This window comes from Anoplolepis gracilipes, chromosome 2, assembly GCF_047496725.1.
Source record: "Anoplolepis gracilipes chromosome 2, ASM4749672v1, whole genome shotgun sequence".
NCBI classification, from domain to species: domain Eukaryota; kingdom Metazoa; phylum Arthropoda; class Insecta; order Hymenoptera; family Formicidae; genus Anoplolepis; species Anoplolepis gracilipes.
In genome coordinates, this window is record NC_132971.1 from 7,258,256 (window position 1) to 7,285,927 (window position 27,672).

The window sequence follows — 27,672 nt, forward strand, 5'->3', positions numbered from 1 at the left end:
GTAATACTCATCAAAGGGAAAAGAAAGCCTTAGTTTATGTAGGTCACTACTCTGCTTTTTGCATTATTAGACATGTGGTGATTTCTATTCTAAAAGATAAGATAAGGAATAAATGGCTGTAAAAAAAATGTGCTTGATAAAATATTTCCGTTCCTTCTTCTTACAACAGATTTTATAGACCAAAGATCGCAAAAACATTCAAATATGTCAGTAATCTTTAGACTTGGCTATCATTCTCCACCAAATCTACATCTTCAACGTTGAAGAAAATTTTGTCATTTTTCATTTATACGGAAAATCACGTTTTATACATTTTCTGTAAAGTGGAACAATCTCTCTTAGTTCCTTTTTGTCTCATATATACGTATTTGTTCTCTGCAGAATTCCTACACTTCTGAGTTTCATACATGTTCCGCGGTTAGATCTATCTGAAAGCATCCCAATTTGCAGTTTTCTCTGTGTCGGAGTTACATATGATAACGGAAAGGGAGATAGTAGGATTTACTTATAAATACGTAATTCTTGGAAATAATAATAGTATTAAAATAGATGTTGAATTCATATCAGATTTTAGAACAAATATATTTTAATAATAAAAAAATTTTTAGAAAAATAAAAATTTTTAATCATAAATTTACGTATATTAATGGAAAAGATTATTATTACTTTTATGCGAAAAGTTACATGTTGATTGTATGCATATATATTTTGTCGATCATTGATTAGGAGAGACAAGGAGGACACTTTTACTCAGGAACACACTGAAAGCATCTCAAGCATATATGCTTGAGAATCGACCTCGCTCTTGCTTATTATCTAACCGACTTTTACCGATCGACTTTACATAATGGAATTGAGTTATGTAGTTTCAGCACGTAATAAATTTATCTAGTAGATTATTTTTAATCAAACATTTGAGTAGGCGAACCAAAATTATATCATAATTGTAGCCTGGAAATAACACCTAACGGTATAAGAATAAAAGTGCCGTGTCATAATACTACGTAGAACTTTACGCACAGCACAATGTAAAAGCCAAGAGACTCATAATCTATGAATAAACGCGTGTTGATCTCCCAAGTTTTTATCACTCTGTGCACTGTATCATTTCAAGGTCATAGTTTTTTTTTCTAAAGAAAACAACAGGAAACAAAAAACGCGCCGCGCTACTTTGCGGCTCCATTAAATCTCGCGCTTCGCTTAAGCGTCGCGATTATCTCGTCTTCCGTTGTCACCGTCACCCGATGGGAGAATAAAGCACGAGATACTACGAGAAGACGAGTAGGGAGGAAAGAGAGAGAGAGAGAGAGAGAGAGAGAGAAAGAGAGATAGAAAAGAATCTCCCAGATGTAATTACCCCCGCGCGCAACCCCTGCTTTTGTGTCATCGGTACAATTTTCTCACCCCTTATCTACTGTCTACAGAGCTTTTAGCGGTAAGCGAGTCTCCACTCTGAAATACGAGACCTCTCGAGATTCGTCGAAGATTTTTTTCCCCGGCGTGCAAGCGTCTGTTAAGCCGAGTCTACAGTGGACGCAAACGCAAAATGCAGGTCGCAAGAAATCAACCAATCACAGTTAAATTTAGAGAAGAATAATCGAATTAGATTGATTAATTTTTTGCCACTTGCGTTTTGCGTTTGCGTCCATTGTAGACTCGGCTTTATGCCTGCGGGGTCGCAGAGTCGCTTCATGAAATCGGGCGCAAGAGCTTCGCACTCGTTTCGTTGAAATTTATTTAACGATCATAGTACTTGACTTTTAAGGCTTTTTATGACGCCGTTTAACCGCCTCTCGAGGATGTACAACCGATCGCGAGGTCGTCTTCCTCTCGTGGCAATCGCTTTAATAGATGTAAACGTAGCACGCGAATGCGATTATATATTGGTCGCGTTCATTATTTACGTGGTTGCAGTCACGATCGATATACGTCCATTTTTCTTGATTAACAGCATGCGTGTTTGAGAAATATTCGCGAAACATACGCATAATGCTTTCAAGTAGAATAACGTGGAGTTCACGGGATTAGAGCCAATAATCAATAATCCTTTAATCGCGCATTATTCAAGTCTAATATGCGTACGGTAATGCGTGATTTATGCCACGCGCTTAGTCGAAGGTAAACGCGACGAGCAAAATTTAATCGGATTTCCAAGTCGATTTATCGGGGAACGCGGTCGGAAGGAAGATTTAGCGTTTCACGTTAAACCGAAATGTCGAAACTGCATACGCGACAGGAGCGAAAGTGCAAACGAATGTCACCGTTCGTGACCGTTCACTGCGCGATGAAAACCGTGAATGGCGAAATGTAATCGATATATGTATATAGATATATATAACGCATGGATTTCTGAATAATGCATGAGAAGAAGGGGCATATTTTCAGCACCACTGGCGCTTTCTTTTTTACATTCCGCGAGAGATGCATGCATCGCTGTTTTTCATTTCTGTGTGTCTCGCAAACGCAACGTGATATTTTTCACGGTAAATCCGCCTGTCCAAATAATAGATGCGTCTGCCTCTCCGAGAGTATCTTTCATTGAATTATCTTGAGCCTTTGCGAATTTTTCTTTCGGAGAGAGCTGTGGAAACGAGTTATTGTGTATGTATTTCATTAAAATTGAATAGCGCCCTGAAAAATGAACTTATAATGCAGTTTTAATTATAATATTCATTGTAGTGTAATATTTTTATTAGTAAACGTTCGTCTATTGGATTATAGATTGTTACGGAAGAGAATATCTCATTGTGGAGGGAAGCGATCGACCCAGACGACATGGGCATGTTACGTCGAGCAAACGCCACGACGTTAATGGAAGCGGTATGTGTATGTCTATATATGTATATATATGTATGTATATGTGAAGACAGAAATGATAAATAAGCAATTTATTAAAAATTTAATTGAAAAGTCTTAATTGTGCCTATACGATATTGGCATTTAATTATGACAGTTCAATGATTAACGAGACTTATTAAACTTCTTTTACTTAACAGATAACGTGACAAAGATCGAGGTGGAGCTCAGGGAGGCACCGGACGCTATCGTCGTCGGATCCATGTCATCGGAATTGGAAGCCGCCACCGAACTCAATTCGACCTTTCCCGACGGTGAGAGTTTAATATCTTTTCATATAATACAAGAGAGAGAGAGGGATATAACCCTTGTTTATTTCTGACCTTATCGTGTTTCATGATGTTCTCCGCCCAATCTTGTTAAGCAAGATACCGAGGCGTTTTGCTTCAACCCTTCTTTTCTTTCTTAAAGAACGTAATGAAAATTAATATGAAGTTCTGTAATTTTTGTTTTTTATTTCCGTCCTTTCTTTTTACTTTTTTTTACAACTGAAAGAAATAATCTTACACTTGGATTTTAAGAAAATATCCACTATAGAGTTATATGAAACAAATAAATTATATTTGACCGTTCTTTGAATTGAAGTTCTGTATCACATATTATCCTTATTCCGATTTCCACCAATAAAAATATCGAGAAGGAACGCGATTGGAAAGAAAAATGACCAAAAGTTCGATGACTTCTCTAAAACGTTGATCACGTATATTTCAATTTCTAAGGTCCCGAGGGCATTCTTCATATATATTCGTGTTTTTTTTTGCCATGAATTTTGGACGGGTCTCACAATTCCCCCTATCGTGACAAACGAAAAGAAATGATTCGGGATATATCTGTGTTTCCCGTTGTTTACTCTTTTCGAGTTTTCGCCTCTTGCGTCGATTCAATTTTACTTTCATCAATCAGCGAAATTATTTAGAACGACTGATTTCACATTCCGTTAAAATTCGGGAAAACTATGCTTATGAGCTAACGATTCAATACGCAAACATGTGCGGATGTTATATGTCTAATAAATAATTTATTTTGAAACGAGCACACGTGCATTAATAAGTACGTTTCTCAATTTTCGCTAAAAGCATTAAATTAAACTCCGATACAGTTAGAATATGTTTCGTGGCGCTAATTTTCATTTTACTTTTTAATCATGAATTTATCAGTTGCAATGATATTTGAAAGAAAATGCGTTATTAAGGACTTTACTTTAAACGGCCATTTCTAAGCCTATTTTTATAAATTTTTTGTACAGAATAAAAACATGTATGATGTTGACGTTTCATACATTTATTGATGTATGATTTAACTTGTATTGCATTTTAATAGTAAAATATTATGATATATAAATTGAATACAACACAATTAAAAGTCATAAATTTTTTATCCCACGGTTTATGTCCTACTAACCTGAAATAAATGGACAAAAGCTTATTTTAATCTATACAAATATGGTTATCACCTACCACAATAAATACTATCTCAGTATTTCACAAAAAAAAAAATTTTTAATTAAAAAAAAATCAATTTTTTTTTATTTAAAGTAGAGCCTCCTCTTAACAGAAGATCGATCGCACGATTATTCTTTAAGGATGTAAGAAGTAAAAAAATTTCAGGTAAAATTGACGACTCGTGAAATTCGCGACATGCCATCTGTATAATGATATACTTAAGTACTGAGAAATTGAACAAAGAAAATAGCAAGAATTTTCTCATAATATATAACTTGTAACGCTTTGTAATATAATACAAATCATTCCTTGTAACATGTTATGTTTTCAAAATTACTTTAATCAAATTTCAAATTCTTGAATATATGCAAAGTTCGTATAAAATATCCTTTCGCCCGATGATGAAAAAAAAGAAAGAGATTTAAAGTAGTGAGATAAATTATGTACAGAAAATATCATCTTTCTTTAAAAAAACGTACATTCAACATGAATGAATATACGAAGTATTGCAATAATGGAATTCGTCTAGTTCCTCTTCTTGTATCGATTTCCTGCGTAATGCTACGTCTGCGAGCTGTCTCTTCGAAAGGTTCGATTCCGGGTAGCACGACGAATATCAATTTATCAGTTCGATCGTTTGCCATGCGAACGTATTGTAAAATCGTTAGGTGATATTGAAAGGTCGCCAACAAAGCTTCACGTATGACCGAACATCGAATTGTGCCGGCACTCCTGAGCGATATTTCTTGGGTTTATTTTCTCCGTTACCTATATAGTCAGTCTAGCAAGTTCGTGCAGTTGGCTCATAGATCATGGGACGCGTATGAAAAATTAGGTCACGTTGTATCGCGACCATCGGGTTTACTTTTTAAAGTTGACATTTTATTGCAAATGTGTGCGCATACCTGCTCTTTCTTTTAATACCTCGCTGATAAGTATCTTTTTAATATAAACTGGTAACGATCGTATCTGTCAATTACTTGTACATTTTACATTAATGATACAAAAGTGAATTTAATTAGAAATACATATATGTATATGCAGGAACAGGTGCGGTAGTGGTACGTGCTGAGGAGGCCCTAATCGTCATCCTCGTCCTGGTCCTGTGGGTGGCTGCGATCGCTCTATTTTTCAATCGATGGGGCAAGATCCGCATGCTCGAGCCGTATCAGCCGAAATTTCAGCAACAACACAGACAAAGCTGCAGCGTAGTCGACCCAACCCCACTTCAGGTAAGTACGCTCTTATGCGGTCGCTGATTTATCTCTCCCTCTATCTCTTCGTGAGCCCTCTTTCGCATGAATAGTCAGTATAATCAGAATATCTGTATAGTCCATCGAAATATGCATCGCATCGTCGGATTAGCATAATATGACTTGATCAAACGCATGGCATATACAGAGAGACCTAGGAATTTCCTGATGCGTATCAGATGTAGATGTGTAGCTAGAGATATCAGCAATATATGACTGACTATCAAGCCAGAATAAATTAGTTTTCATTTTTTTAAATGTATCTGACAAGTTGATTTTTTTTAATTATTTAATGTACAGCTTTGATAGAGAGAAAGAGCTTTTTTGTCGGTATTAATTAATAAAGTGGAATTTACTTTAGTAAGAGAGTGACTACAATTATCATAATTGGATTAATATTTTCTCTCGACTGTTTTCTCACCTACTCAATATAATTTCATGTAACATATTAATACATCTCATTGTAGATTATTTAATTAATTAAATCAAATATTATAAAATATTTCTGCAATACACAAATCAAGCAATGCATTCCATGGAACAAATTTTGTAATTAGCATGATGGAGGTTAAAATTCCGATATGACAGATAGTAGCACTTTCTCCTCTCTCTCTCTCTCTCTCTCTCTCTGATTAGTTCCCATTTAATTATCAATATAACGGCAAGTGTTATAATGTAGTGTCGGAAGGCAAACGCTGCGTGTTGAACTGCCGTTAGAGGAGATTCGCAAACTTGTGAAACCAGCGGAATAGAAATGCTTAAGATGTGTTCAGAAATATATTAATAATTTTACAATAAAAATAACATAGACGTCAACGTTAATAAGATTTTTTTAAAGGAAGATAAAGTTACTCATGCTAAAGCGATCTTTTATCCAGTTTATTAAGGATGGAAGAACACATTCTCTCTCGGGTGAAATTTACAACCTAATATGCATACACAATGTCGCGTATATTATGACATAAACAAGCAATAGCTCGGACGTGACACTACCAATGCGAGGAATAACGCGTTTTCTATGCGTCCACGTGCGCGGATCACGTAGACGATAAACCTTGGTTAGCTACGTAGACGAGTGTAAATTTACTCGTAAATTTCATTGGGTCCTTATGATAATCCTACATGTGTCAAGTTACGGATCGTGCCATCTTTATGAATCGAGTCGAGAGCGTCACAAATCAAATTGCAAATTTTTCGCCTAATATTATAAAGAGAAACGTCAATCATATAAAAAAAAAATGAATAAAAATCAAAACTAATTCTCCAAAAAATGTCAGATTTTTTATCTTTGTGAAATATTAGTTTCTCCTGAAGCGCTAAGTGAATCTCTACACATAGGTACTTTATACATATATGTCAGCAGTGACCCTAAATTGAATGCAGATGCAATAATTCAAATCCATCGATAGCATCAATTTCCACGCGCGCGACTTCGATCACGTATTTTGGGAATTCCTGAATTTTGTAGTATTTTTTTTTTTACCAAATCGAGCCAACTACATTTCTGTCAGTTGATTTATTGGAAGATCAGCAAAATAAGCGAAGATTTAATGCGCTTTCTGAAATATTTTCTTTCCAATATTCTCTCTTTTTCTCTTTCTTTATCTACCAAAATGAACGTTTTTCATCACGTTCGCAGATAACGTATGTTTCATAACGTCATTCGATCTCGTTCAAATGCTTACATAGTATTTCATCAATTCCGTTATGTGCCATTTTTTCAAGAATGATTGAAAATATCAATGTAAACTTTGTTCCAAATTTCAATATAATAAATAAAAGCTTTTTCATGTTATATAATAAACAAAATTTTATAAATCTATTATAAGAGGAATAAAAGAAGAACAACTATAAAATTTTAAATACAGAACATGGGAAGTTAAATTCTTATACATTCTTAAGAACCTTATTAACCTGAATAATTTTTAATAAATTTTTAATTAAGTATAATTAACGTTTAGAACTTAATGGTAATTATTTTAAACATTTACTGAAATAAAGAAATTGAATAAAGAAGTCTCCTACAATAACAAAAAAATTCTTTTTAATGGACTTAAAAGGTATATTTGTTTATTACGAAAGAGTTCTTTATTGAATAAAGTATATCGTTATTTTCAACAATTCTTTAGAAAATGGCATACGACGGAATTAATGAAACATCCTGTATATTTTATATTTTGCTATACAAAGGAGAACAATGTGCGAATGTGGAGCGACTATTGAAAGCGTTCTGGGATTGCTTGATCTTCGCCGATCGATCGACTACCTTGCTGCTTGGTAATAGCATAATTGATACCCGTGTTTCGCAGATTATTCATAAACACGAATGTCCAAACTATGTCCAGACTACCTCGAGTGTGCTTTGAAACCTATGGTTTCAAAACAAACTTATACAATGCATGTACAGAATAGTTTATTTGACTACCAAAAATACCTCTCCTATTTTAAACAGTGAAAAAATATTGAACCCAGAAGGTTTTACAATTTTTAAGTTGCACGTCATACAGTAATCTCAGTTTTGTTGTTGGTAGAGGTATAAAATAAATTTAAAAATCAAATTTACTTTTTTGAATGTATGATGATTTTTTTGATAAAATTCTATAAAGCAAAAGAATTTCAAGGAAAAAAGTATTGACTACATGTATTTCAAAACTAATAGATTTCGAGATATTTGACTTTTATTTTTTTTAGCAGTCACAATGTTTAATTTGTCCCACAATTGCGTATTTAGCCGATAAAATCAACACATGACGAAATAGCCTTAATGCCATTTATCCTGATAAGTGAATAAGGTGTTGAGGGTCAATTTTGTGACCACTTTATTTCCTCTAATCTAATATCACTTGACTTTTTTCCTCTGGGGGACATTAAAAAAAACATACTAACAGCAAGAAAAAACTACTGAAAATATAAGGCAATAAATTGTGGCATGTGTTATAATAAATCTAAAAAATAATGAGACACGCGCACGCTTCATTTAAAGATTACAATGCAAATGATTATCATTGCACGAGCATTTTTATAATATATACATAGCATTTTATTAAATATAATATAATATGATACATGTATAGCATTTTATTATATTGAATAAACTAAAGGAACTTGATATTTCTTATTTTTCCTTTTTGCTAATATTTGAATATTTAAGGAATTATTAATTTTAGAGTACATCTAATGCGTCGTCTACAATGACAGCAAGTAGTACAGAGTACAGAATAAGCAGTAAGCAGTACGAAATGGGATTCGTTCATTTCGTCGGGAGTAACGATGCATAATACTTTTTCTCTATAAAATTCTATTATCAGAAATTGTCATTCTATTAAAAAAAATAAATAAATGAAATTTGTTTTTCAAATCTTCTTTATATGTCTTCATCCATAACAAACTATATGATGTGCATTTTAAAACCGTTGAATCATCTAGCTTGAATCTTTTAAAGTAACAGAAATATCTCGGATAGACAGAATTAGTAAACCATTCTGTATATAATCATGATAAAATATATTTGCTTTAACTGTAACGAGAGAAAAACATGGGTGGAATTTGAATTAAGCCGTGAATCGTGTGTTTATTTATATGTTATGTACGTCCGAATTAAATTTACAATTTTTCCGCGGATTTTAGATGACGCATGAGTGTAAATCTACAGTTTTTTTAGACAATTTTTTTTTATATTATCGCATCGACATACATATTCTATTATTTGGTGATGCAGCTTAGTGAAAATTTTTTTTGCGCGCGAACAATGCATTGTGTTTGGAATCGGATTTTAAACGCGTAGAATGCACCGAAAATTTTTGTGGCGTCAGTCGTATAATATTGGTATTGGATTTACCTGTACAACGGAATATACAAATCATAACGTGAATGGGAAACGACCGGCAAAATGAATGCCCGACGAGGTTTACGAGGTCTCGATTATTCCATGTTACGTGTTGGCTGAATTATAAATTCGTTGTAGCGATATCCATTTGTTCCATATAAGATTTATCTTTTCTATACACCAAATATTTACATATACATGGTATGTTTTTTCGCATCAATTAATTGTACTGGTGTATAACAATAATTCCGGTGATAAAGTAACCCCAGAGGCTTTGTGTAAAAGATATATTGAATATTTGCGCTATAGTACAGAGAATTTTCGTTCGTAAAAGTACGGATAGAGAAAGAGACACACATAGACAACGTTACTCGAACAATTGTGTCCGTGAATTCCGAGCAATTATTTTTAGATTGAAATCACCATTCGCCAATATGTATTTCTACGTCTATGGTAATTCAATCGTGGAAACGTTCGATTGTATTGGCATGTCAGAAACAGCCGACCTCGATTTTACTAAATCGGAGATATCACATATCTTAAAATCAATTTATCTACAAAAATCGAGGAAACACACAGCAAATAGGTATGTGTGCGTGATTTAAACTTATTTTTTAACTTACGAATACATATGAAATACAAAACATTCAGTTGAAATTTTTGACATTTCAACGGCATGAAATGTGAAAAGGTAAAAGCGTAAGGTAAGAGAAATTTAATTGAAATTATCGATAAACAATGCGCTTAATTAATACTGTTGACATAGAAAATTGAAGCCAGTGTTGCTCACAAGCCAATTAATTGCCGGTACTCTAATGAAACTAGATGAAAACTTCTCTGGAGGTACACACTTCGCATAACTCGATTCTCAACTGTCCCGGCTTGCAATCTATCGTTCTAAATGTTTTTGATTAATAAGACTTTGCCTCGACTCGTCGAAAGGGCGAAATCGCCGATTCCAGGACGAATTATCGAAATTATCGTGGATTATGATTCACGCGGGATTCTGGACTTCGAACTCGAAATGAGAATCCGACGAGAGACTTTTGGATACACGATTCAATATTCTCGAGGGAAAATTGATAGTTCATTTACGATATTGGGATGTACGACGGGATTTACTATTGTTCTCTCTAAATTGTTCGAGTGTACTCGATGAGCTTTCAAGGGATTACAATCTACCGTCAGAGACTCTCTAGAGGCAACTCAGTGTCGTGTACACACAGACTGGCATATTAACACCTCGGCCGATCATTTGTCATACATATTCCATGCTGCACAAACGAATATCTTCCTATCTCAATCAAGTAAACTTTGGAATATATCCATAAATCTCACGGAGCCTTCACATGTTTGTAGAGATTTCGTATGGATTATCTTGGGATTATCAGAGTGTAACACTTTACCGCCCAAGATATGTACATTTATAATACTTGTGGTAAATTAATATGTTATTAATTTTAAACGTCTGAAGAGTGATCCTTAGATCTCAAAATTTGAATCCGTCGAAACAATATTAAATTATGTCCAAGTCTTCGGATCTGTATAATAATGGTACGATATTACATGCAATATTCAAGATAGCATTTGTATAATGAGGCAATACCCTAGACACTACATACGCCTGCATACGAAACGTGCAATTTGTCATTCTCAGCGTGGTGTATGCACTTACATCGTTCCATCAAAACGCTACCGCAGTGTCACGCTATATGTATATGCATTATACGATCTTTCATTTAGAAAATATTATCTCGATGCATCCTCAGATCCATAATCCGATGCAACCGCATTAAGCGATATCGCTGTCTCGTGCAATTTTCATGATTGATGAGGATGCTGCGGATAATAGGCTCGTGCAGAGAGCTCACAGTGACTTTCGATCGTACAAGCGAATCCATTTCGCACGGGTACTTTCCTGTTAAGTTTAGTGCTGTATGATGGGATCTAGTAAAAAAGACGATGAAGTAAATCGTAAACGTAAAATGATTGAAGAGAAATAACTTTCTACATTTTATTCCGGCACGTGGCTGCAATAAATGACATGATTGCGTCATAATTCAACAATATTTTGTACGGTCCTTCTATGAATAGCAAAATGATCGAAAATTATGCGCGAATGACAAATGGCCTGTCTCATATAAATTGAAGATATTTAACGGCATTCGATGTGTTTGGCGTTTCATTGTCGAATCTGTACATCTCGTACGCTCGTTGAACATTTCCCGATAATTAGACTCGTGAGAATTCATTCCAAGCATCCGTTCGGGATTTGAGTAATAGGTAACTCGGGACTTGAGTAATTAGTTTCAACGAATAGTTCCACTACGGATGTGAATGTGATATAGTTATAGTTAGAAAAAAATTCTTCTTAATTGATTGAGATATTACATTGAAATGAAGAAAAATCTTTACAGTAGTATCCCGATTTATTCTTAAATGGAATCAGTATGTTATCGCTAAAAAGTAGTGAATAATCATGATGCTCTTATTTCTAGATTTCTAAGTTAATCTAGCATTGCAAGTTAAAAAATCTAATTGAAAGTATCAGTTAGAGATAATGACTGTTTAGATGGATGATATTTTAAAATCTTATAATATTAAAATATTATTTTAAAATGTACGTTATACATATATTTAAAAAATTAAAATTTTTATATTCTTAAATTATCTTTTTTTTGAAAATAATTCTAATGAATTAATATTAAGACTTTTACGACAAATACTCATGTCATGTATAATTTCGATTTTTTAAACAAATTTATCTAGTTAAAAATAGTAATTACATAACTATAGTATGTGTAGAAGCTCTCACAAAAAATAGCAATAAAGTAAATAGAAAAAGTTTTAAAAAATTACATTTTGCAAGTATATACAATTATTTCTGATTTTTCAGTGAAATCTCACTGTTACAAGTGAGACATATGACGAAGGAGTGTGCAAAGAGTATAAGTATTTCCACTAAAAATCAGTGAAATACTCGCTGATCTTCGAAATCTTGTTCGCTTTAATCAGTGATGTTTACTGATTCAGTTTAAGAGAGTGCTGTCGTCATAGTTTGACATTATATCGGCATATTTAATTTTGTTTGCTCAACACGCCCTGTGCATCGAATTACTTTGAAGGCATAAGATCTTAAATTGACTGGAGTATCGCGAAGTTTCCACCCGCTTTTGCATAATACATGTAAATGCGGCATCATTCTTGCTCCTTCACCGTCCCGTAATCTGGGAAGATGCAGAGCCTCTTTCTCATAAAACGCGACGCGATACCGACTTACGTAGCGTCTGGAATAACATACTCGCGTTGCATACGAGAATTTCCGGTTGAGCTGCATAGGCGAGATCCGCCATAGAACGATAGCGCAGATCCGAACTCATGAGTTTCCCTATTTGCGTCCCTCGAGGAAATCTTGTAAAGCAATCTCCTTTCCTCGTGAATTATAATAGAATTCGATAGAATGACGTTAACCTATTTTAGTCTTGTCGCGTGTCGAAACTTAAATTCTTTTGACGGTGTTTCGCGAGCAAATCTCATTTACAAAGGAATGATATTAACCGCAGTGCTAGCCAGCACGGGGTTTTACACAAATTCCTCTAGTTATCACAACAATACTGTCACGAACGTTAAATAGGTGCGCGCCACGTCAGCTAGAAAATCATGTCAACGCGTCCGGTACATGTACCTACATGTACTTCCGGGTCACATCCGCCCAATACATTTTCACCGAGAGACAACCTCGGCCGTGTAATTCGCTATACATTCCTATCCAGATATCTCTACGGTCTACGGGAATGTCACTGCCGGGTTCACTCGGAGCCAATTATAACTATGGATGTACGCATAAATCATTTGAAAGAATGTGCTCGGAAAAGAAATTTACAATTTTTAATATTTAAACAAGAAATATGCGAATTTAGCAGAATTTATAGCTGCTTCGTCCATATAATATAATTATGAATTATGAATTATGGCATTTAACAGTGTAATTACGATATCTATATAATTTAATTATAAAAATATTTTTTTTCTTTATTTTTTTAATTATTGGTAATATTTTCATCGTTGTATCATTAATTTACATTTTTCAAATGAAATTAGTATTATCATTGAGATCAAAAGGTTTCCGTTATAAAAATATAACATTGAGAACGTTAAAATCTCATTAAGATAAGAATGGATTAGTAGTAGTTATTATTGTCATATCAGTGAAATATTTCATGGGAAAGCAAACAATATTTTCATTGAAAATCATTGATTTTCCCTGAAATGTTGTCACTACTTTAATCTCAGTGATATTTTCACTGATTTAATTTCAGAGAGTAAGTCATTAAAGAATCTAGAACTACTATAACATATTGAAACGTTCTTAAAATCATTTACGATAAGAATTTTAATCTATACGTAATACACATACATATCGCGTTCACATATATTGCATTCTCATCAGGTTCTCTCATGCTCTAAATATAACTCGCTATAAATAACGATATCACAAGCCACATATCTCTGTCAGTAAGATCACGAGAGTCAGGATTCGCCCGGGATTTTGTTCGCAGCATCGGAGCTACTCGAAATTCAATATCCATTGTATGGAGCATCCGGTGAGCTGCGTCTCGACAGGTGGACCAGTCACGAGGCTGCGACAGAACAGCGTGTTCGTGGGTTCGAGTACGTCGTTGCTACTGACCAGCCACGAGACGCCTCGACGCGCCAAAAGTGCGTTCGATCTGCAATCGTTGGTGCACGCGGAGTGCGCGGATGAAGAGGAACGCGACGATGACACTCTGAGGACCCTCCGATCCATAGGTGAGACGTCGCGGCTGGTGCAACGCGATCGACGACCCAGCGTTTATCAGTTCGACCGTATGGACGTTCTGGCGAGGCCGGCGTTGCAGCGGGATCGTGGCATGAGTATCTGTCAGTTCGATCGGACGGACGTTTTGGCGAGACCGGCGCTACAGCGGGATCGTGGCATGAGCATCTGTCACTTCGACAGGACGGATGTTCTGGCAAGGCCCACGCTGCAGCGAGATCGTGGTATGAGCATCTGTCACTTCGACCGGACGGACGTTCTGGCAAGGCCGACGCTGCAGCGCGATCGCGGCAACAGCGTCTGTCACTTTGACAGGACGGACGTTCTGGCGAGACCCACGTTTCCGTCCGGTAAATCCTTGCTGCGGGAGAGACGCGTTAGCGTGTGCAACTTTCTGGAAAGATACGAGGATGCGTACGGTAGGAATTCGTTGCAACGGGACCGACGGTTGAGCGTGAGTAATGTCGACAAGATCGAGACTCTGGGGAGATCCTTGTCGCCCAGGGACTTCCGCAGCAGCGTCAACAACTCGCTTGACAGCCGGCAAGACAGTCTCGCGAGATGTAGCGCGATCATAGAAAGGAACAGCTCCGTGCATCACTTTGATCGTCCGTCTTGCAGCAAGACGCCCGACGTCGTTCTCGGATACAAAGCGACGTGCGTTTAACCCGTGGACTACAACCTTCGGGACCGAGGAAATAACGCCATTAACGTTCTCTTACAACGGTCTCCAGTCCCGGGATCTATTTTGGACGAAATACGGCTGTGAAAATTCCTTTGGCTATTCGCTTAGTCTCTCTTGACAGCTTTATCATCTATATTTTTTTATATTTTTTATAAGTTTTTCTGAAAAAGAGCATCGACCTTCAAATATATTAGTTGCAAACTCCTACCAAAAATCCTTATCAAAGTAGGGTGCGCTAGCTATCGTCTTCTTCAACAGGATGTTACGGTTTCCCTCATTTCCTCTTTGATAAACGTCGATTTCGGGCTCGCTTCGCGAAAGAGAAGTCTTGTAGTCTGAGTCAAAGAGTCGTTTCGGGTCTGAAAATTCTCTCACGTGTAAAAATATACGTCGGATCTTTAAAAATCCTGTGAAAATTGGAAGCGAGCTGATTCCGACACGCAATAGAAACGCGAACGACGAAGGGCGTTTTCCGTTGTACTTTTTCTCTATTTTTCTCTTTTTTTATTTTTGTTGTATTTTTTTTCGCTGAAGGGCTGGTAATGAAACCACCTACCGCGCTTCGATACGGCTCGCCTCATGAATGATACATGATGGAGATGGATTCGGCGGGAAAAGGCCGTTAAATTTCCGTTCGTTACTCGACGATTCGTTAACCGTATATATTTTCGACAATTCTGCGTCTCGAATAATGAAATCGTATAATTCTAAGGGACATAGCCGCGAGTATAACTGTTCCATAACGATTAAATACGTGCGCGGAATTATTGCGTACGAAATCGTTTTATCTTGAAGCAGCCCGGAATGTTTAATTCGCAAAGTCTAACGAGCAGAGTATAATTAATCCTAGAAAAAGGAGCTTTAAAAATTGATCGACCAATTTTTTTTTTTTTTTTTTTTTATTCCTGTCTCTCTCTTGCTCTCTGTCTTTATGGTTGTAGGCATAATTATAGGCGGAGATCTCCTCCCTTTCTCTCTCTTACTCTCTTCCTCCTCGAAATGTAATCCACGTAGGAACAAACCGTTGAGATTACTCTATTCTTCTCGGAGATCTCGTATACACACTTTCTCTACTCGTAAACGTATGTATATACAGGCTCTCACAAATTGTCTGCACACGAAGCAGCATAAATCGCGCAATGGCGCGCTTCGTTCGTTCGATTTACGAAACTTGTCAACGTCATCGAGCATCAACACGACGAAAGAAACGACATATGCTCAGGGATTATTTAAAAATTTTTACTCGTCAGGAATAGTCTGTCACTCTAATATAGAATCATTAAACGCAGCAATTAGTTCACACAATTAATACGTTGATTGTCGCTGTACAATTAGATAACTTTGTCCCCGACCATCATATCAACGTGTATATCAGCTATTTTAATATGCTATTTATGTATAGTTACATATATAATTACTATTTGTATATATAATTATTTTTCATCAAAACTCATGATAAAATTTGATATTTTCTCCTTTAAAAAATCAAGTCGAATTAACTTCGTATTCGGCAATCAACGTGTTAAACATCGTATTCAACAGAGCTTATTGATTTAAACGCTGTCGAATAGTTTAACGTAAAGTGTGCTCGTTAATCGCTCTTTGCAGCCATTAATTTGCAAAATGCGTATTTCGCACCTGTTACGAGCGCATGTTTACGTTAACGCGTAACAGCCATTAAAATCTCATTGTTGTTGTTCAATACGTTTATGATTCTGTCTTTCGATTTAGCGGGAATATCATAATTCTCCGTCATTTAATGCTATCGTAAAGTACAAAAAGCGTTCAAACCATATATACCTATTCTAAAACCATCGTACGCAATAGAGAAACTAATACTTGCCGTCATATCCATGAATATCCGAGTTATAATATATAAACGAAATATAATGACATATTTTGAATAAATGATAGATTTACACGATATGTGATGCACGCATACGTACATACTCGTACATATATATGTATATGCGCGGGAATTATATTGTCAGATATTTTCGGAGAGCCTACATATTTTTATCTGTCGAGATAAGACGAGTATTTCACTCTTAATAAGGTTACTTAGATCTAGTTTCTTCGATATCGGAGAATATATGAAACAAGATCTGCGTTCGGTGCTAGAAGGTTATTAGCAAGATTAATAGTCGTACAAGTGTTTATAGAACCTACGAAAGTAAGAAGATGATGTCACTTAAACCGATATGAATATTATCTCCTTTCAATCTGAAAGTCACGCTAAAAGAGAGTTAAAAGGAGAATAAAAAATATAATAGGCTCAATGTGGACGTTTCTCAATTTATTAAAGACTCTTTTTCTCTCTCTCTCTCTCTCTCTCTCTCTCTCTCTCTCTTTCTGACAGTTTAATTAAGATTGCAACTAAAAAATTATCATATAAAAAGAAAAAGAAGTAAGCATGCTTAATTTCGAGCAACACGGAGAAAATAATTTATAATAAAGGAAGCTGTAAAATTCTCATGCGCATTTATATATATTTATATATGTAAAACTGAGATTGTGAATCCCTTCGTTAATGTATATTACTTTAATTTGGCCTTGACATAATTGCACCAATTAAAGGACTGTCAACATTAAGGGGAAACATGCTTACGGTAATTAACACGTTGTTGTCTTAAACCGATCATTGATAATTATGAGATTATATACTGTTGTAAAATAAAATATGTACTACCTTGAGAAAGAAACATGTGTATTATTTGGCTATTAATCAGATTTTTTGAATATAGTTAGCTCCTTCAGATCGAAATTCATTAACAAGGGGACCTTCTAATTAGTCAGTAATAAAACGTAGATTAATGAGATATAAATATTATATATATGTAGTCATCTTCAGACCAAATATATAAGCTTTAAATTTAAGACTATACAATATAATATAAAGATTAGTAAAAACTATTTATAGATAACATTAATTTCGTGACTTCACATTTTGAAATGCATTCTAATAGAATGTTCTTACTTGAAACTTTCGACGATTCAGACTGTTCCAATCAAAAGAATTCTAAGAATGTGTGTATTTTTCATAGATGTCCGATAAGTCCGATAAATGTTAAGATGTAAAACTTATATATGCATTTTTTTGCACAAAAACGAAGCAAAATAGAAAAATAATGCGTTAGATTTTATGTTGTTAAATTTCTCTTTTGACAAGCGATAACGTACATTTGTTTTAAATATAGATGTTGCCAAATAATTTTAATTATACAGTAATGATAGAAATATTTCTGGTATTACACTTGAGATTTGTTGAATATATTAGATGGTTTTATGTGTAATTAGTTTCTTATTTTTTCTTATCCTTATATACAAAGTTTTCAAGAAGGATACTATATCAAAGCATCACGTACGAATGAGATTAATGCTAGGCTTTGATATGATAGCATGAATGATTCAAGAGAACCTCGATTTACCCAGAACGACCGAATAAGCGAGATTTGGAATAAGAATGTTTTTATTACATGAATTAATATTGACGCATCTATATATCATACTATAAGCTGTGTTTTAGACATTAATTTTATTTATATATATAATCATATCATATTTCAGAGATAATATTATATTACTTTATATTTATTATATGAAGTAATTATAAACGTAAAACTCCGACTAATCGATATACTTATATTAATTATCAATTTTTATTTCCTACAATTCTGTACAATTGTATGCGTTAGTTCGAACTATTTGAGTAATTTTTGTAGTAAGTTTTGTAAGTGTGCAACTTGTATATTAAATTTTGTAGGGCAGTATAAGTTTATGAATATGTTATGACTTTTTTTACAATAAATATTTCAAACAATGTCTGAATAAAGGCCTTTATTTCTTAAAGAATATTTCTTTCTAAATTTAATGGAGAAAAGTTTCTCCCTTGCGCGTTGCCATTGCGACAATTTTTCAAACTCAGTCGCTAATAGATTAATTCCATCTCCGGATTATTCTATCTCCGTTATTATTTCCAAAGGACGCGAAATGACACGCCAGAGATAACGTGTCTGTGCGCTTTCATGAACAGCTGGGGAAAATTGTCCTATCGTTATTCGCGATAAAGTGCGGCGCAGCAATAAACAGTAATGCACAGTCTTCGTGGAGGAACCCCAGCGGTCCACGAAGGCTCTTCCGTTAACCGGAAATTTTCCTGAAAGCTCCCAATTTCGAAATATCCTGGCAGACCGCACTACGCCTATCGTACAATGATTATGAGACTCGTTATCCTTAAGCCTCTGGATTTTTAAAGAGACGAAGTAGGGCCGTTTTATTCGCGAAAGGCGCTCTCTTTTCCATCCAATTTTCCAAACTTTAAAATTCAGAAATAAACCTTTTTACGTTTACTGTATTTAATATAGTCACTGTTTTATCTTATCTTTTGATAACTCGTTTATTTCTAACAGTTCAAACTTGTTTGTAATGTATTGACACCAAACTGTTTGCGCTGAATTTTATATTCTAGTTGACCAAGTTGTGTAACGAGGCTTAACTGAGAAAACTATCACAATTGAACTATCATTCCGTATTACACTTGGCATGATATTTCGATATCGATTGGACGTCGACGCCTGGATTACCTTACTAAACTATTTGAGCGCAAAGGAAACAGACGCCTCAACTGTGTTTAATACGACCTGTCAATATTATCGACGAAACGTCAACATATGTATTTAAACAATGCATACAATATACGGTACTTTCTTCTATAACTTTAATCTGTCACACTTTTAACTTTTATTGTGAGATATCTTTCCAATGTATCATTGTATGCAGCAAACAAAACTGTAGTTAACCGAGGCGTGTTTTTGCTGCCTGAGAAACGCTCGTTACTTCCGCGCGATTCAGCGATTACGATTCTATGAAACACGTGAAACAGAAATGTTCGTGAGTATTAAAGTATGAGAAGACAATAAAAAAATATTTATTATATTGTATTGATATTATTTTGTTTATTTAGTTTATTTTTAATTTAAACATTTAATTTTATCTGTTTTCTTAAATGGATTACGTTAGCGAGAAATTGAAAAAAAAAATGTACTTTTTTCTCTAAATTTTTGTCTTAATTAAAATTTAAACTTAAAGTTTTCTCATTCGGCTGGCGTTAGCGCTTGGAGCCGTTTCATCTGAAGACTTTTATCTATTTATCTCGCAGAAATTTAACGAATATTTCACATTCCGTGCTTGGGGAAGATAACACAGGCTGGCGGTAACACGTTGTGTGATTATCATTAGAGTTAACATTCTCGAGAAAATTTCTCCTCGCTGAGTAAAGCTTTAAGAATTTTATAACTTAACTTTATAACGAAATAAATAATAAAACATTGGAACGCAGTAACTTATAATCCTTAATTTACTTTATATCTTAAGTTGCTTAATAATCGTTTTATTAATTTTGTATATACGTACTTCAGAAATTTTGTTAATTATTGCGAAAGTTGAATTTGTTATTAATTGACAAAAATAAAAAGAAAAATGTCCCAGAGGGATGATCGATTTTTCTACAGTTACTTGAAAGTTTTTTTAGTTCTTTAACAGATGTATCAGCCGTAAGATCATCACAGATGTTTCGAATCGCACGTGACCCTGGAAGGATCGAGAGCTCACAAAATGTGTGGGCTTAACAAAATCAGCATCGGCACGTTCCACTTAAGACTGTTTGCCTTTTCTCACCGTTCTCAAACAAAGGAAACTAGGACAACTATTTCATTGTTGTGGTTTGCAGCTAAAGGAAATAAGGAAAATAAAACGAAGCGTCTCGGTGGAGGCAGGCGAACGCAGACGAGATGAGGGACTCGTGAAGAAATGAGATAACAATCCGCTAGCAGCTATCAAAAGTTTCGTTGCGACAGGACGCAAAACAGCGACTGGAAAGAAGGTATCCCAGAAGATTTCGTTTTCTGAAAGGTAAGACTTTTTTCGTTAAATGTCGTGCATTTTATGAAACTTTTATTAAACTTTTTCCAAACTCTTCTGCAACGAAAAAGAAAAGGATACTGAAATGTATTAGTAGAAACTTTTTCTTTATTTAATAAATACTTTTTCTTTATTTAATTAATATTTATATGTATATTATTTGTAATATTATTTTTCGTAGCCTTATATGAAAAGATATGTATCTATTGTTTATTATTTATATTTTAAAAATTATTATATATTTTTTTTTTCTCTTTTTATATCATTTTTGGATAACAAATTTAAAAAATTATTTAATATTTTTGATTTCGTAATATATTTTATTAGCTAAAGCTTAATCTAGATAAAAGCTTAACCTAGATAAAAGTTTTCTTTGCATGTATACGCCAAGTTCTTATCATTACAATCATGCAAATATTACATAATAGCTACTTATGACTTATTGTAAAGCATATCTTGTACGTGATTCAAGTCGTTCAATGCAGTCAAAAAGCAATAAAATTAAATTAAGCATAGGGCTCATAAAATTTGTATCGCTACGAATAAATATTGTACCGTAAAGTGGACTCTATTTAATTCGAAGAGAGTCCGCGCTATATTATACAATTAGGCGAGTTAGCCGGGACGATGAAAGGAAACAATCTCAAGCTCTGTTTTTGACAATGAAATAGATATGATTTATGAAGGTCGGACATTTACGATGTAGTGATGGGGAAGTGGTTTCCTTTTAAAGATTATTGAGGATGATTCGATTCAAGGATACGACGTCTCACCTTGACATCATTTCACATCCGCAAAGATTAACTATATCACTTCCGATAGTGTTACACAATATCACAAAATATTTTACAATCGCTATTAACTATTACCCGGTAAAAAATTTCTTATATATAATTATATATAACAATATAAAAGTATATAGAAATATATAAAATTCTGTATAAGTTATGTATAGTTATGTATAGCATGCATAATTTCGTATTATCGTTGACTGACATTTAGCCAACATTAATATAAAATTATATATAATTATACAATATATATAAGTCATATATTATTATATATAATTATACATAACTTATATAAAATTTTATATATTTCTATATTATTTTATATGGTCATATATCATATATAATTATACATAACAAATTTTTTACCGGGTAATGTCAAAAAATATCTTTTTGTAAATTTATCATCATAACAGAAAGTTTCTTTTTTATTTTATATAAACTTTTTTAATTTAAATAGTGTTTTATCTCGAGAAATTACATTAAAAATACATTAGTTCATTTTTCCATGCAATTTTCCTGTATTTTTAATTTCATACAATTTTAAATTTATACCTCTATCCTCTCTTTTATTTTCGCAAAGTTTAGAAATTGCTCGCATTTTTTTAGTCTGGCATTTTCCATTTCCACGCGGCGAATTTCTATGCTTTTTTATTTTCACGGTCATGAAATACCTGTACGTTTGGCTGAAAAACAGGAAGGCGTTTGCCTTCAAAAGGGGTTGGAACATATCGTTATATGAGAGAAACACGTAGGCGCTGCTGACAAGAGGATTTCCAAAAAAGAAAGAAAGAAAGAAAAAGAAACGAAAATCAACGAAAATCAACACATTCACCCCAAGGAGTAGAGCTGTTCTCAACGACAGCTCCAGTTCGCTCTTTCTTACGATCGGTAAAAAGACAACGAGACGAGGTGATGGCCACTTCGCGCACCGAGGACGTAAATTCCCGGGTTACGATGCACGAAATACTTAACCTTCAGTCTTGTCCACAGAATATAAAGTTGGAAGTTAAATCTGTGCTACTTCTCTGCTACTTCTCTAATGTAAGATATTGAAGATACAATTGTTTTAGACGTCGTGGATACACTCTGCTTTCGGCTATAAATATTAAAGTCCATCACATCCAACAATAAGTGGATACTTTGTGGCTTCATAAATAATGCTCACGATTCATCGCTTAATCTCGAGCGTACGAAACCTTTTTAACGCAAGATAATTTTCTATGCTAGATTTTTTTATGTCAAGTGTTCAATTTGTAAACCCCAACTTTGAGACGCAACTCATTGTACTGTGCTCGCACATTGCGCTGTATTTAGGCTCTTTCGACGTCATTCGGCCGTTGGTCTCATTAACCTTAGCTCTACTAGTAGAGCTTTAAGTACAGCACTCCAACTTTAAAGAAAGCAACGTTGGAGTAGAATTTAGATGAAAAAAGGTCGATTATATATATATGTTTTATGTAGAGAATCCGGAAAAGATTATTCACTACTTTGTCAGATATTCTACAACCGAACTAAATAGATCAAACTAAAATAGATTTTTCGCCAAGTGCTGAAAAATATTAAAGTTTTTGCGTACTTTGCACTTTACAATCTAAATGAAAATTTGGAGAATGTAAAACTTGTATACGTGGCTTGTGCTCCTTTTACTGAAACTATTTCATTTAATCGTCAAGTCGTTACGTTAGCTCGTTAGCCACGGGCTCTGAATTTCATCAGACAGCTCCATTGCTTCCGGCAGAGACTCTTAATTAAGTTGCGGACAATTTTAAAGCGAAGATTCTTATCTGCTTTGGCAACTGTTCCTTCTTAGAATTAGAGAACACTACAATAATTATATTATTTCTAAAACACAATAAGTTTATTGCTTATTCCAAAAATATCTCATTTTATTGCATTCCTACTTTATCGTTCTATTTAAAAATTATTTGCATGTGTGTGTGTGTAATTATATAATATATATTATAGTATAATTATATAATATTATACATATAATTATATAATTATATAATTATATAATTTTTTTCTATGAAAGAAAAGAATTGGATTTTATCGAGAAGAGGCTCGAGAATTTCGATTCTTTCGAAGCAGCGGAGTAAGCTCGTATTGCTCTGATCCTGACACGTTAGAAGTTACGACGCGTGAACTTCTAGCCCGTAAATTGCTTGGCGGATGACAATTCGCCCCTGGGCGGACGAAGGGGACTGCGAATGAACAGAATTATGCCGTCGTTTCTGAGTCGCGCGAAGACGAGATCCATCTTTCAAGACCTACTGGCATCCTTTATATCTTGTTAAAAGTTTACGGGCGAGAATGCGGGATATAGCGGGATATTGTAACGACAAGGCATACGAACTGGTTTTATGCAATATGCCACGGAGAGATGAGTAAGTTATAGTCCACCCCCGCTGAAAAGAAGCTTCAGATAACGCTGTGCATTGATCGCTTCCGTCAGTTTTTTACCGTCCAATGTATTGTGTCGAAAAACATTTTCAAAGTTTAACCCCTGTGTACATATTTAACACAACTGATAGACCTTACAAAACATTCCATTGTATTCTCTGAATAAGCATTTTTTATACCAGTTTTTATTCAACGGCAGACTAGAAATAAAATTCTCTTGTAAAAAGGCTGAATTAAGGGATTAATAATAAAGAGCTTTGAACAGAATTAAATACCATTTGGCGACTGACTGGCTAATGACTTGAATAATTAACGAAGAAGAGACAATGAAGAAACTTTAAAATTACTTATCCGATTTTTGCATATATTAATAAATTCTCGCATAGCCGTAATATTACGAAGATAATCTTCTGTGTGTTAAAACAGAGATTATATTGTTTTATCGTATAAAGCACAGAGACGCGTACATTATCTTATTAATTATTTTCCATAGAAATTAATTTTTTAATATAACTTATTATATTATGTAATATAATAATATAATAAAATAATATAATAATATAATAAAATAATATAATAATATAATAAATTATATTAAAAATTAATTTCAATGGAAAATAGTTAATAAAATAATTTACGCGTACGCATCTCTGTGTTTTATATGATGTAACAATAATCTCTCTTAATTATACAGCAGCACGTTATGCTGCTAAATGTCGTGGGTTAAAATGTGTGTGTATGTGTGTGTGTGTGAGAGAGAGAGAGAGAAAGAGGGAGAGAGGGAGTATAGTATAGTATAAAATGTTAATGGATTTAAATTGATTAAATATCCTGTCGACCATGTTTCCATTAGTAATTATCGTATCATCTATTTATCCATTTTACACACAGTAGTTCCATTCTGATTGTAAATTAATATTACACTACACATTCGTTCTGGCCACGGAAAGTTTCCACGCAATTTACAACAGTATTTAAACATTTAATTACTCGCGTTAGTCACGGTTCACAGCTTTCTCCACCGGAATTTTAGCTATAGAACACTGTTTGATTATAAAAGATATCACAAAACACAAAAGTTTCGATAAGAGACGATAAAGAAGTTGTTTCCAAAAATTTTAAGAATTAAGATAGAATTATTAAACTTATAAATTCTCACAAAACACTCGACAAATACTTTCTCACTAATTTTTTAAACTAGTATTTTTAAACTTTTTTCTTTGAATTATAGCGATATTTTATAATTTTAATCGCAATTTTTCATATTTATATATAACTCGTGAATTATGTAAAATTATCTCTCTAAATATAATGGCCTGAAATAAATGATCCGCGTAATTTTACATACAAATTTAATTTAAGCAGGCTAAAATTAGCTATATCCGATCGTGTTGACGGCGAGATGGGAGACCTTTCCTTCGACAAGGGGTAGCATTACGGGTTACTTTCAAGGGTTGTAGGTGAAAAGGGATAAAAAAAGCAAACCTTTGGGATCGTCTAACATAAGACATGGGTAGAAAGGTACGGTGACATATAATCTGGCGAAAACAAAGGGACAAGCTCGCGCGGAATCCGAGGATCCCCATCAGCAGAGACTTCTCTCATTTCTCACGATGACATTCCGTCGCGGATACGCAAAGGGACGCAATACGAGCTCGCTCCGAGTATGAAATCTTGAGAAAATATAACTCGCTTCCTTCGCAACAAAAGAGACTCGGAATACGTCTCGCTTTGAATTTATTCGTCCTTTAATTACATACCGTATCGTCGTTAAATGTCATCGCGGAAGAGAATATATACGTGCTTCGCTCAACACAGAGAACCGAGCCACTGACCATCAAAATTTTACCTTCTCGACGAATAATTTTCTCATATTTCGATCGTTCTACTTGACGATTTTTATATGTATATAACATTGTTCATTGCTCGATATGTTTTCTCGTTTTCGGCCAGTCAATGGTCCAATTTCGGATAAGAACAGCCATATTCTCGGATTATTGTCAGATTTTCGTCGCGCTCATTGTTCGATACATACGTGAACGATATCTTGGTTCTCGTGTCAGCGAACATTTTGTACCTTATTATTAGATTTGACATTTTGCAGCGTCATCGAATATGAGACGGTAATAACAGAAATTGCACGATCATCGCTGTGTCGTTCGAAATAACAAAAGATCACAAATTAACTCTGACTAAGCGGCTTTTCGCAATACAGTTGACTTAAAAAAGTACAAAACTTTATCTTACAAATGACATATTAAAGATAAAGTCTTGTGCTTTTCGATGAAAGATTATATCGAGCAGATAATAACAAAGAATCGAATAAAGAAAATAAGAGAAAAAAAGAGCGTGATCGATATGATTGCGTTTGAGAGATTATGTTGGCAGTCAATCTTCATCATTTTAATTCGTGCAATACATTTCTTTTTATAGTCTCTCGATTCCCTTTCTCTTTTATATTTAAGGCTCTCAAATCCCGGTTCAATTACATCTGGAAACTTCAATAACTTCCAGTCGAATAATTACATTTACATAGGCAACCAAAGCTCCAATAAATCCCCTTTGTTTAAACTCGCGTAGTTAATATTCTCTTATAGACTGACCCTCAAAATAGTCAATCAGCGAACTCGTACACAAGTCTGACGAGAATTCGCAAAAGTTCTATGAATCTCATCGCAAGTTCCAGCTTGGGAACATGCATATTCAGTAATTTCAATCGAACGTCGAAAGCAGCGGATGTATATATATATATATATATATATATTATACTTCTCATTTTTATATATATTCTCTTCTACATTTGGCGAATTAAAAATTTTTTTATTTTCTCTGCTACGTATATAATTATAAACGCATGTATTACATACGTATCTTCTTATTTGCATAAGCAAAGCGCTGTGCAGAGAACATGCATACAAAGTTTCACGATGCAATGTGCGAGTCTCGAGTGGCAATCGAATTTCCAGCGGCTCCTTCCTCTTTGAAGACTCGATTTAGAGATTCTATTTAGGGCTTCGACCCTGTCTACTGCGCGGTCTTCTCTAGGCGAGCTGAAAACCTCCGTCTGACTCGACTTATCCGGAAGTTAAGCTCGATTTGAGATTCAACGTTTTTATTACGCTTTTTACAAAAAGTTTGCACACGAGCTTTATAAGTAGGTCGTTACATGTTTTCTTTAACGTCGTACAAATGATCTCCCTTTTTATAAAATTACTTCAGATTAACGTCTAATGTTTTTACTTTTTTTTGCCGTAGGATGTTACGTCATTGAGCGAACATGATTTTTCATCTTCGAGAACTATCTTTGAGAAACCTCGCGCGTCGCTCAAGTTTTCCCGCCCACTGCTCCGCTTTCTGCGAAGTGCCGCCTTCGCTAAGTACACCCTGCGGAAGTGTGTTTACCCTCTCCATCAACGCTCTCCTTGCACTTGTGCTCCTCTTTTTCTTCTCTCGTCCAAAGACCATTTCGTCTCTATGACGCGGAGAGGAAGCGAGCCGTTGTTCCTGCTGCTCCCATTTTCGAGCCGGGGCACGTAAGAGAGCCCGGGAAATGATCCATCTGGGATCAGATTCCCCGTTGGAATTTAAAACAGACTCAAGGCAAGTCATCCTCCGTGTCCTCGATTACCTCTCATCCGTTCTCGGATACCTGTCCTCCCATTTTGTCGTCTCGTTTTCCGTGTG

The 27,672-nt window shown here is 34.6% G+C and overlaps 1 protein-coding gene across 1 annotated transcript in view; it reads left to right on the top strand.

Annotated features, from left to right (window-relative positions):
- Positions 1-18,705, top strand: part of LOC140663115 (uncharacterized) — a 29,982-nt gene extending 11,277 nt beyond the window's left edge. Inside the window, exons 2-5 of the mRNA XM_072887026.1 lie at positions 2,722-2,820; positions 2,997-3,110; positions 5,343-5,530; positions 13,937-18,705. Coding sequence (XP_072743127.1) covers positions 3,059-3,110; positions 5,343-5,530; positions 13,937-14,860 — 1,164 coding nt within the window. The 5' untranslated portion in view covers positions 2,722-2,820; positions 2,997-3,058 and the 3' untranslated portion in view covers positions 14,861-18,705. The remainder of the gene's footprint in view (positions 1-2,721; positions 2,821-2,996; positions 3,111-5,342; positions 5,531-13,936) is intronic.
- The last annotated feature ends 8,967 nt before the right edge of the window (positions 18,706-27,672 follow it).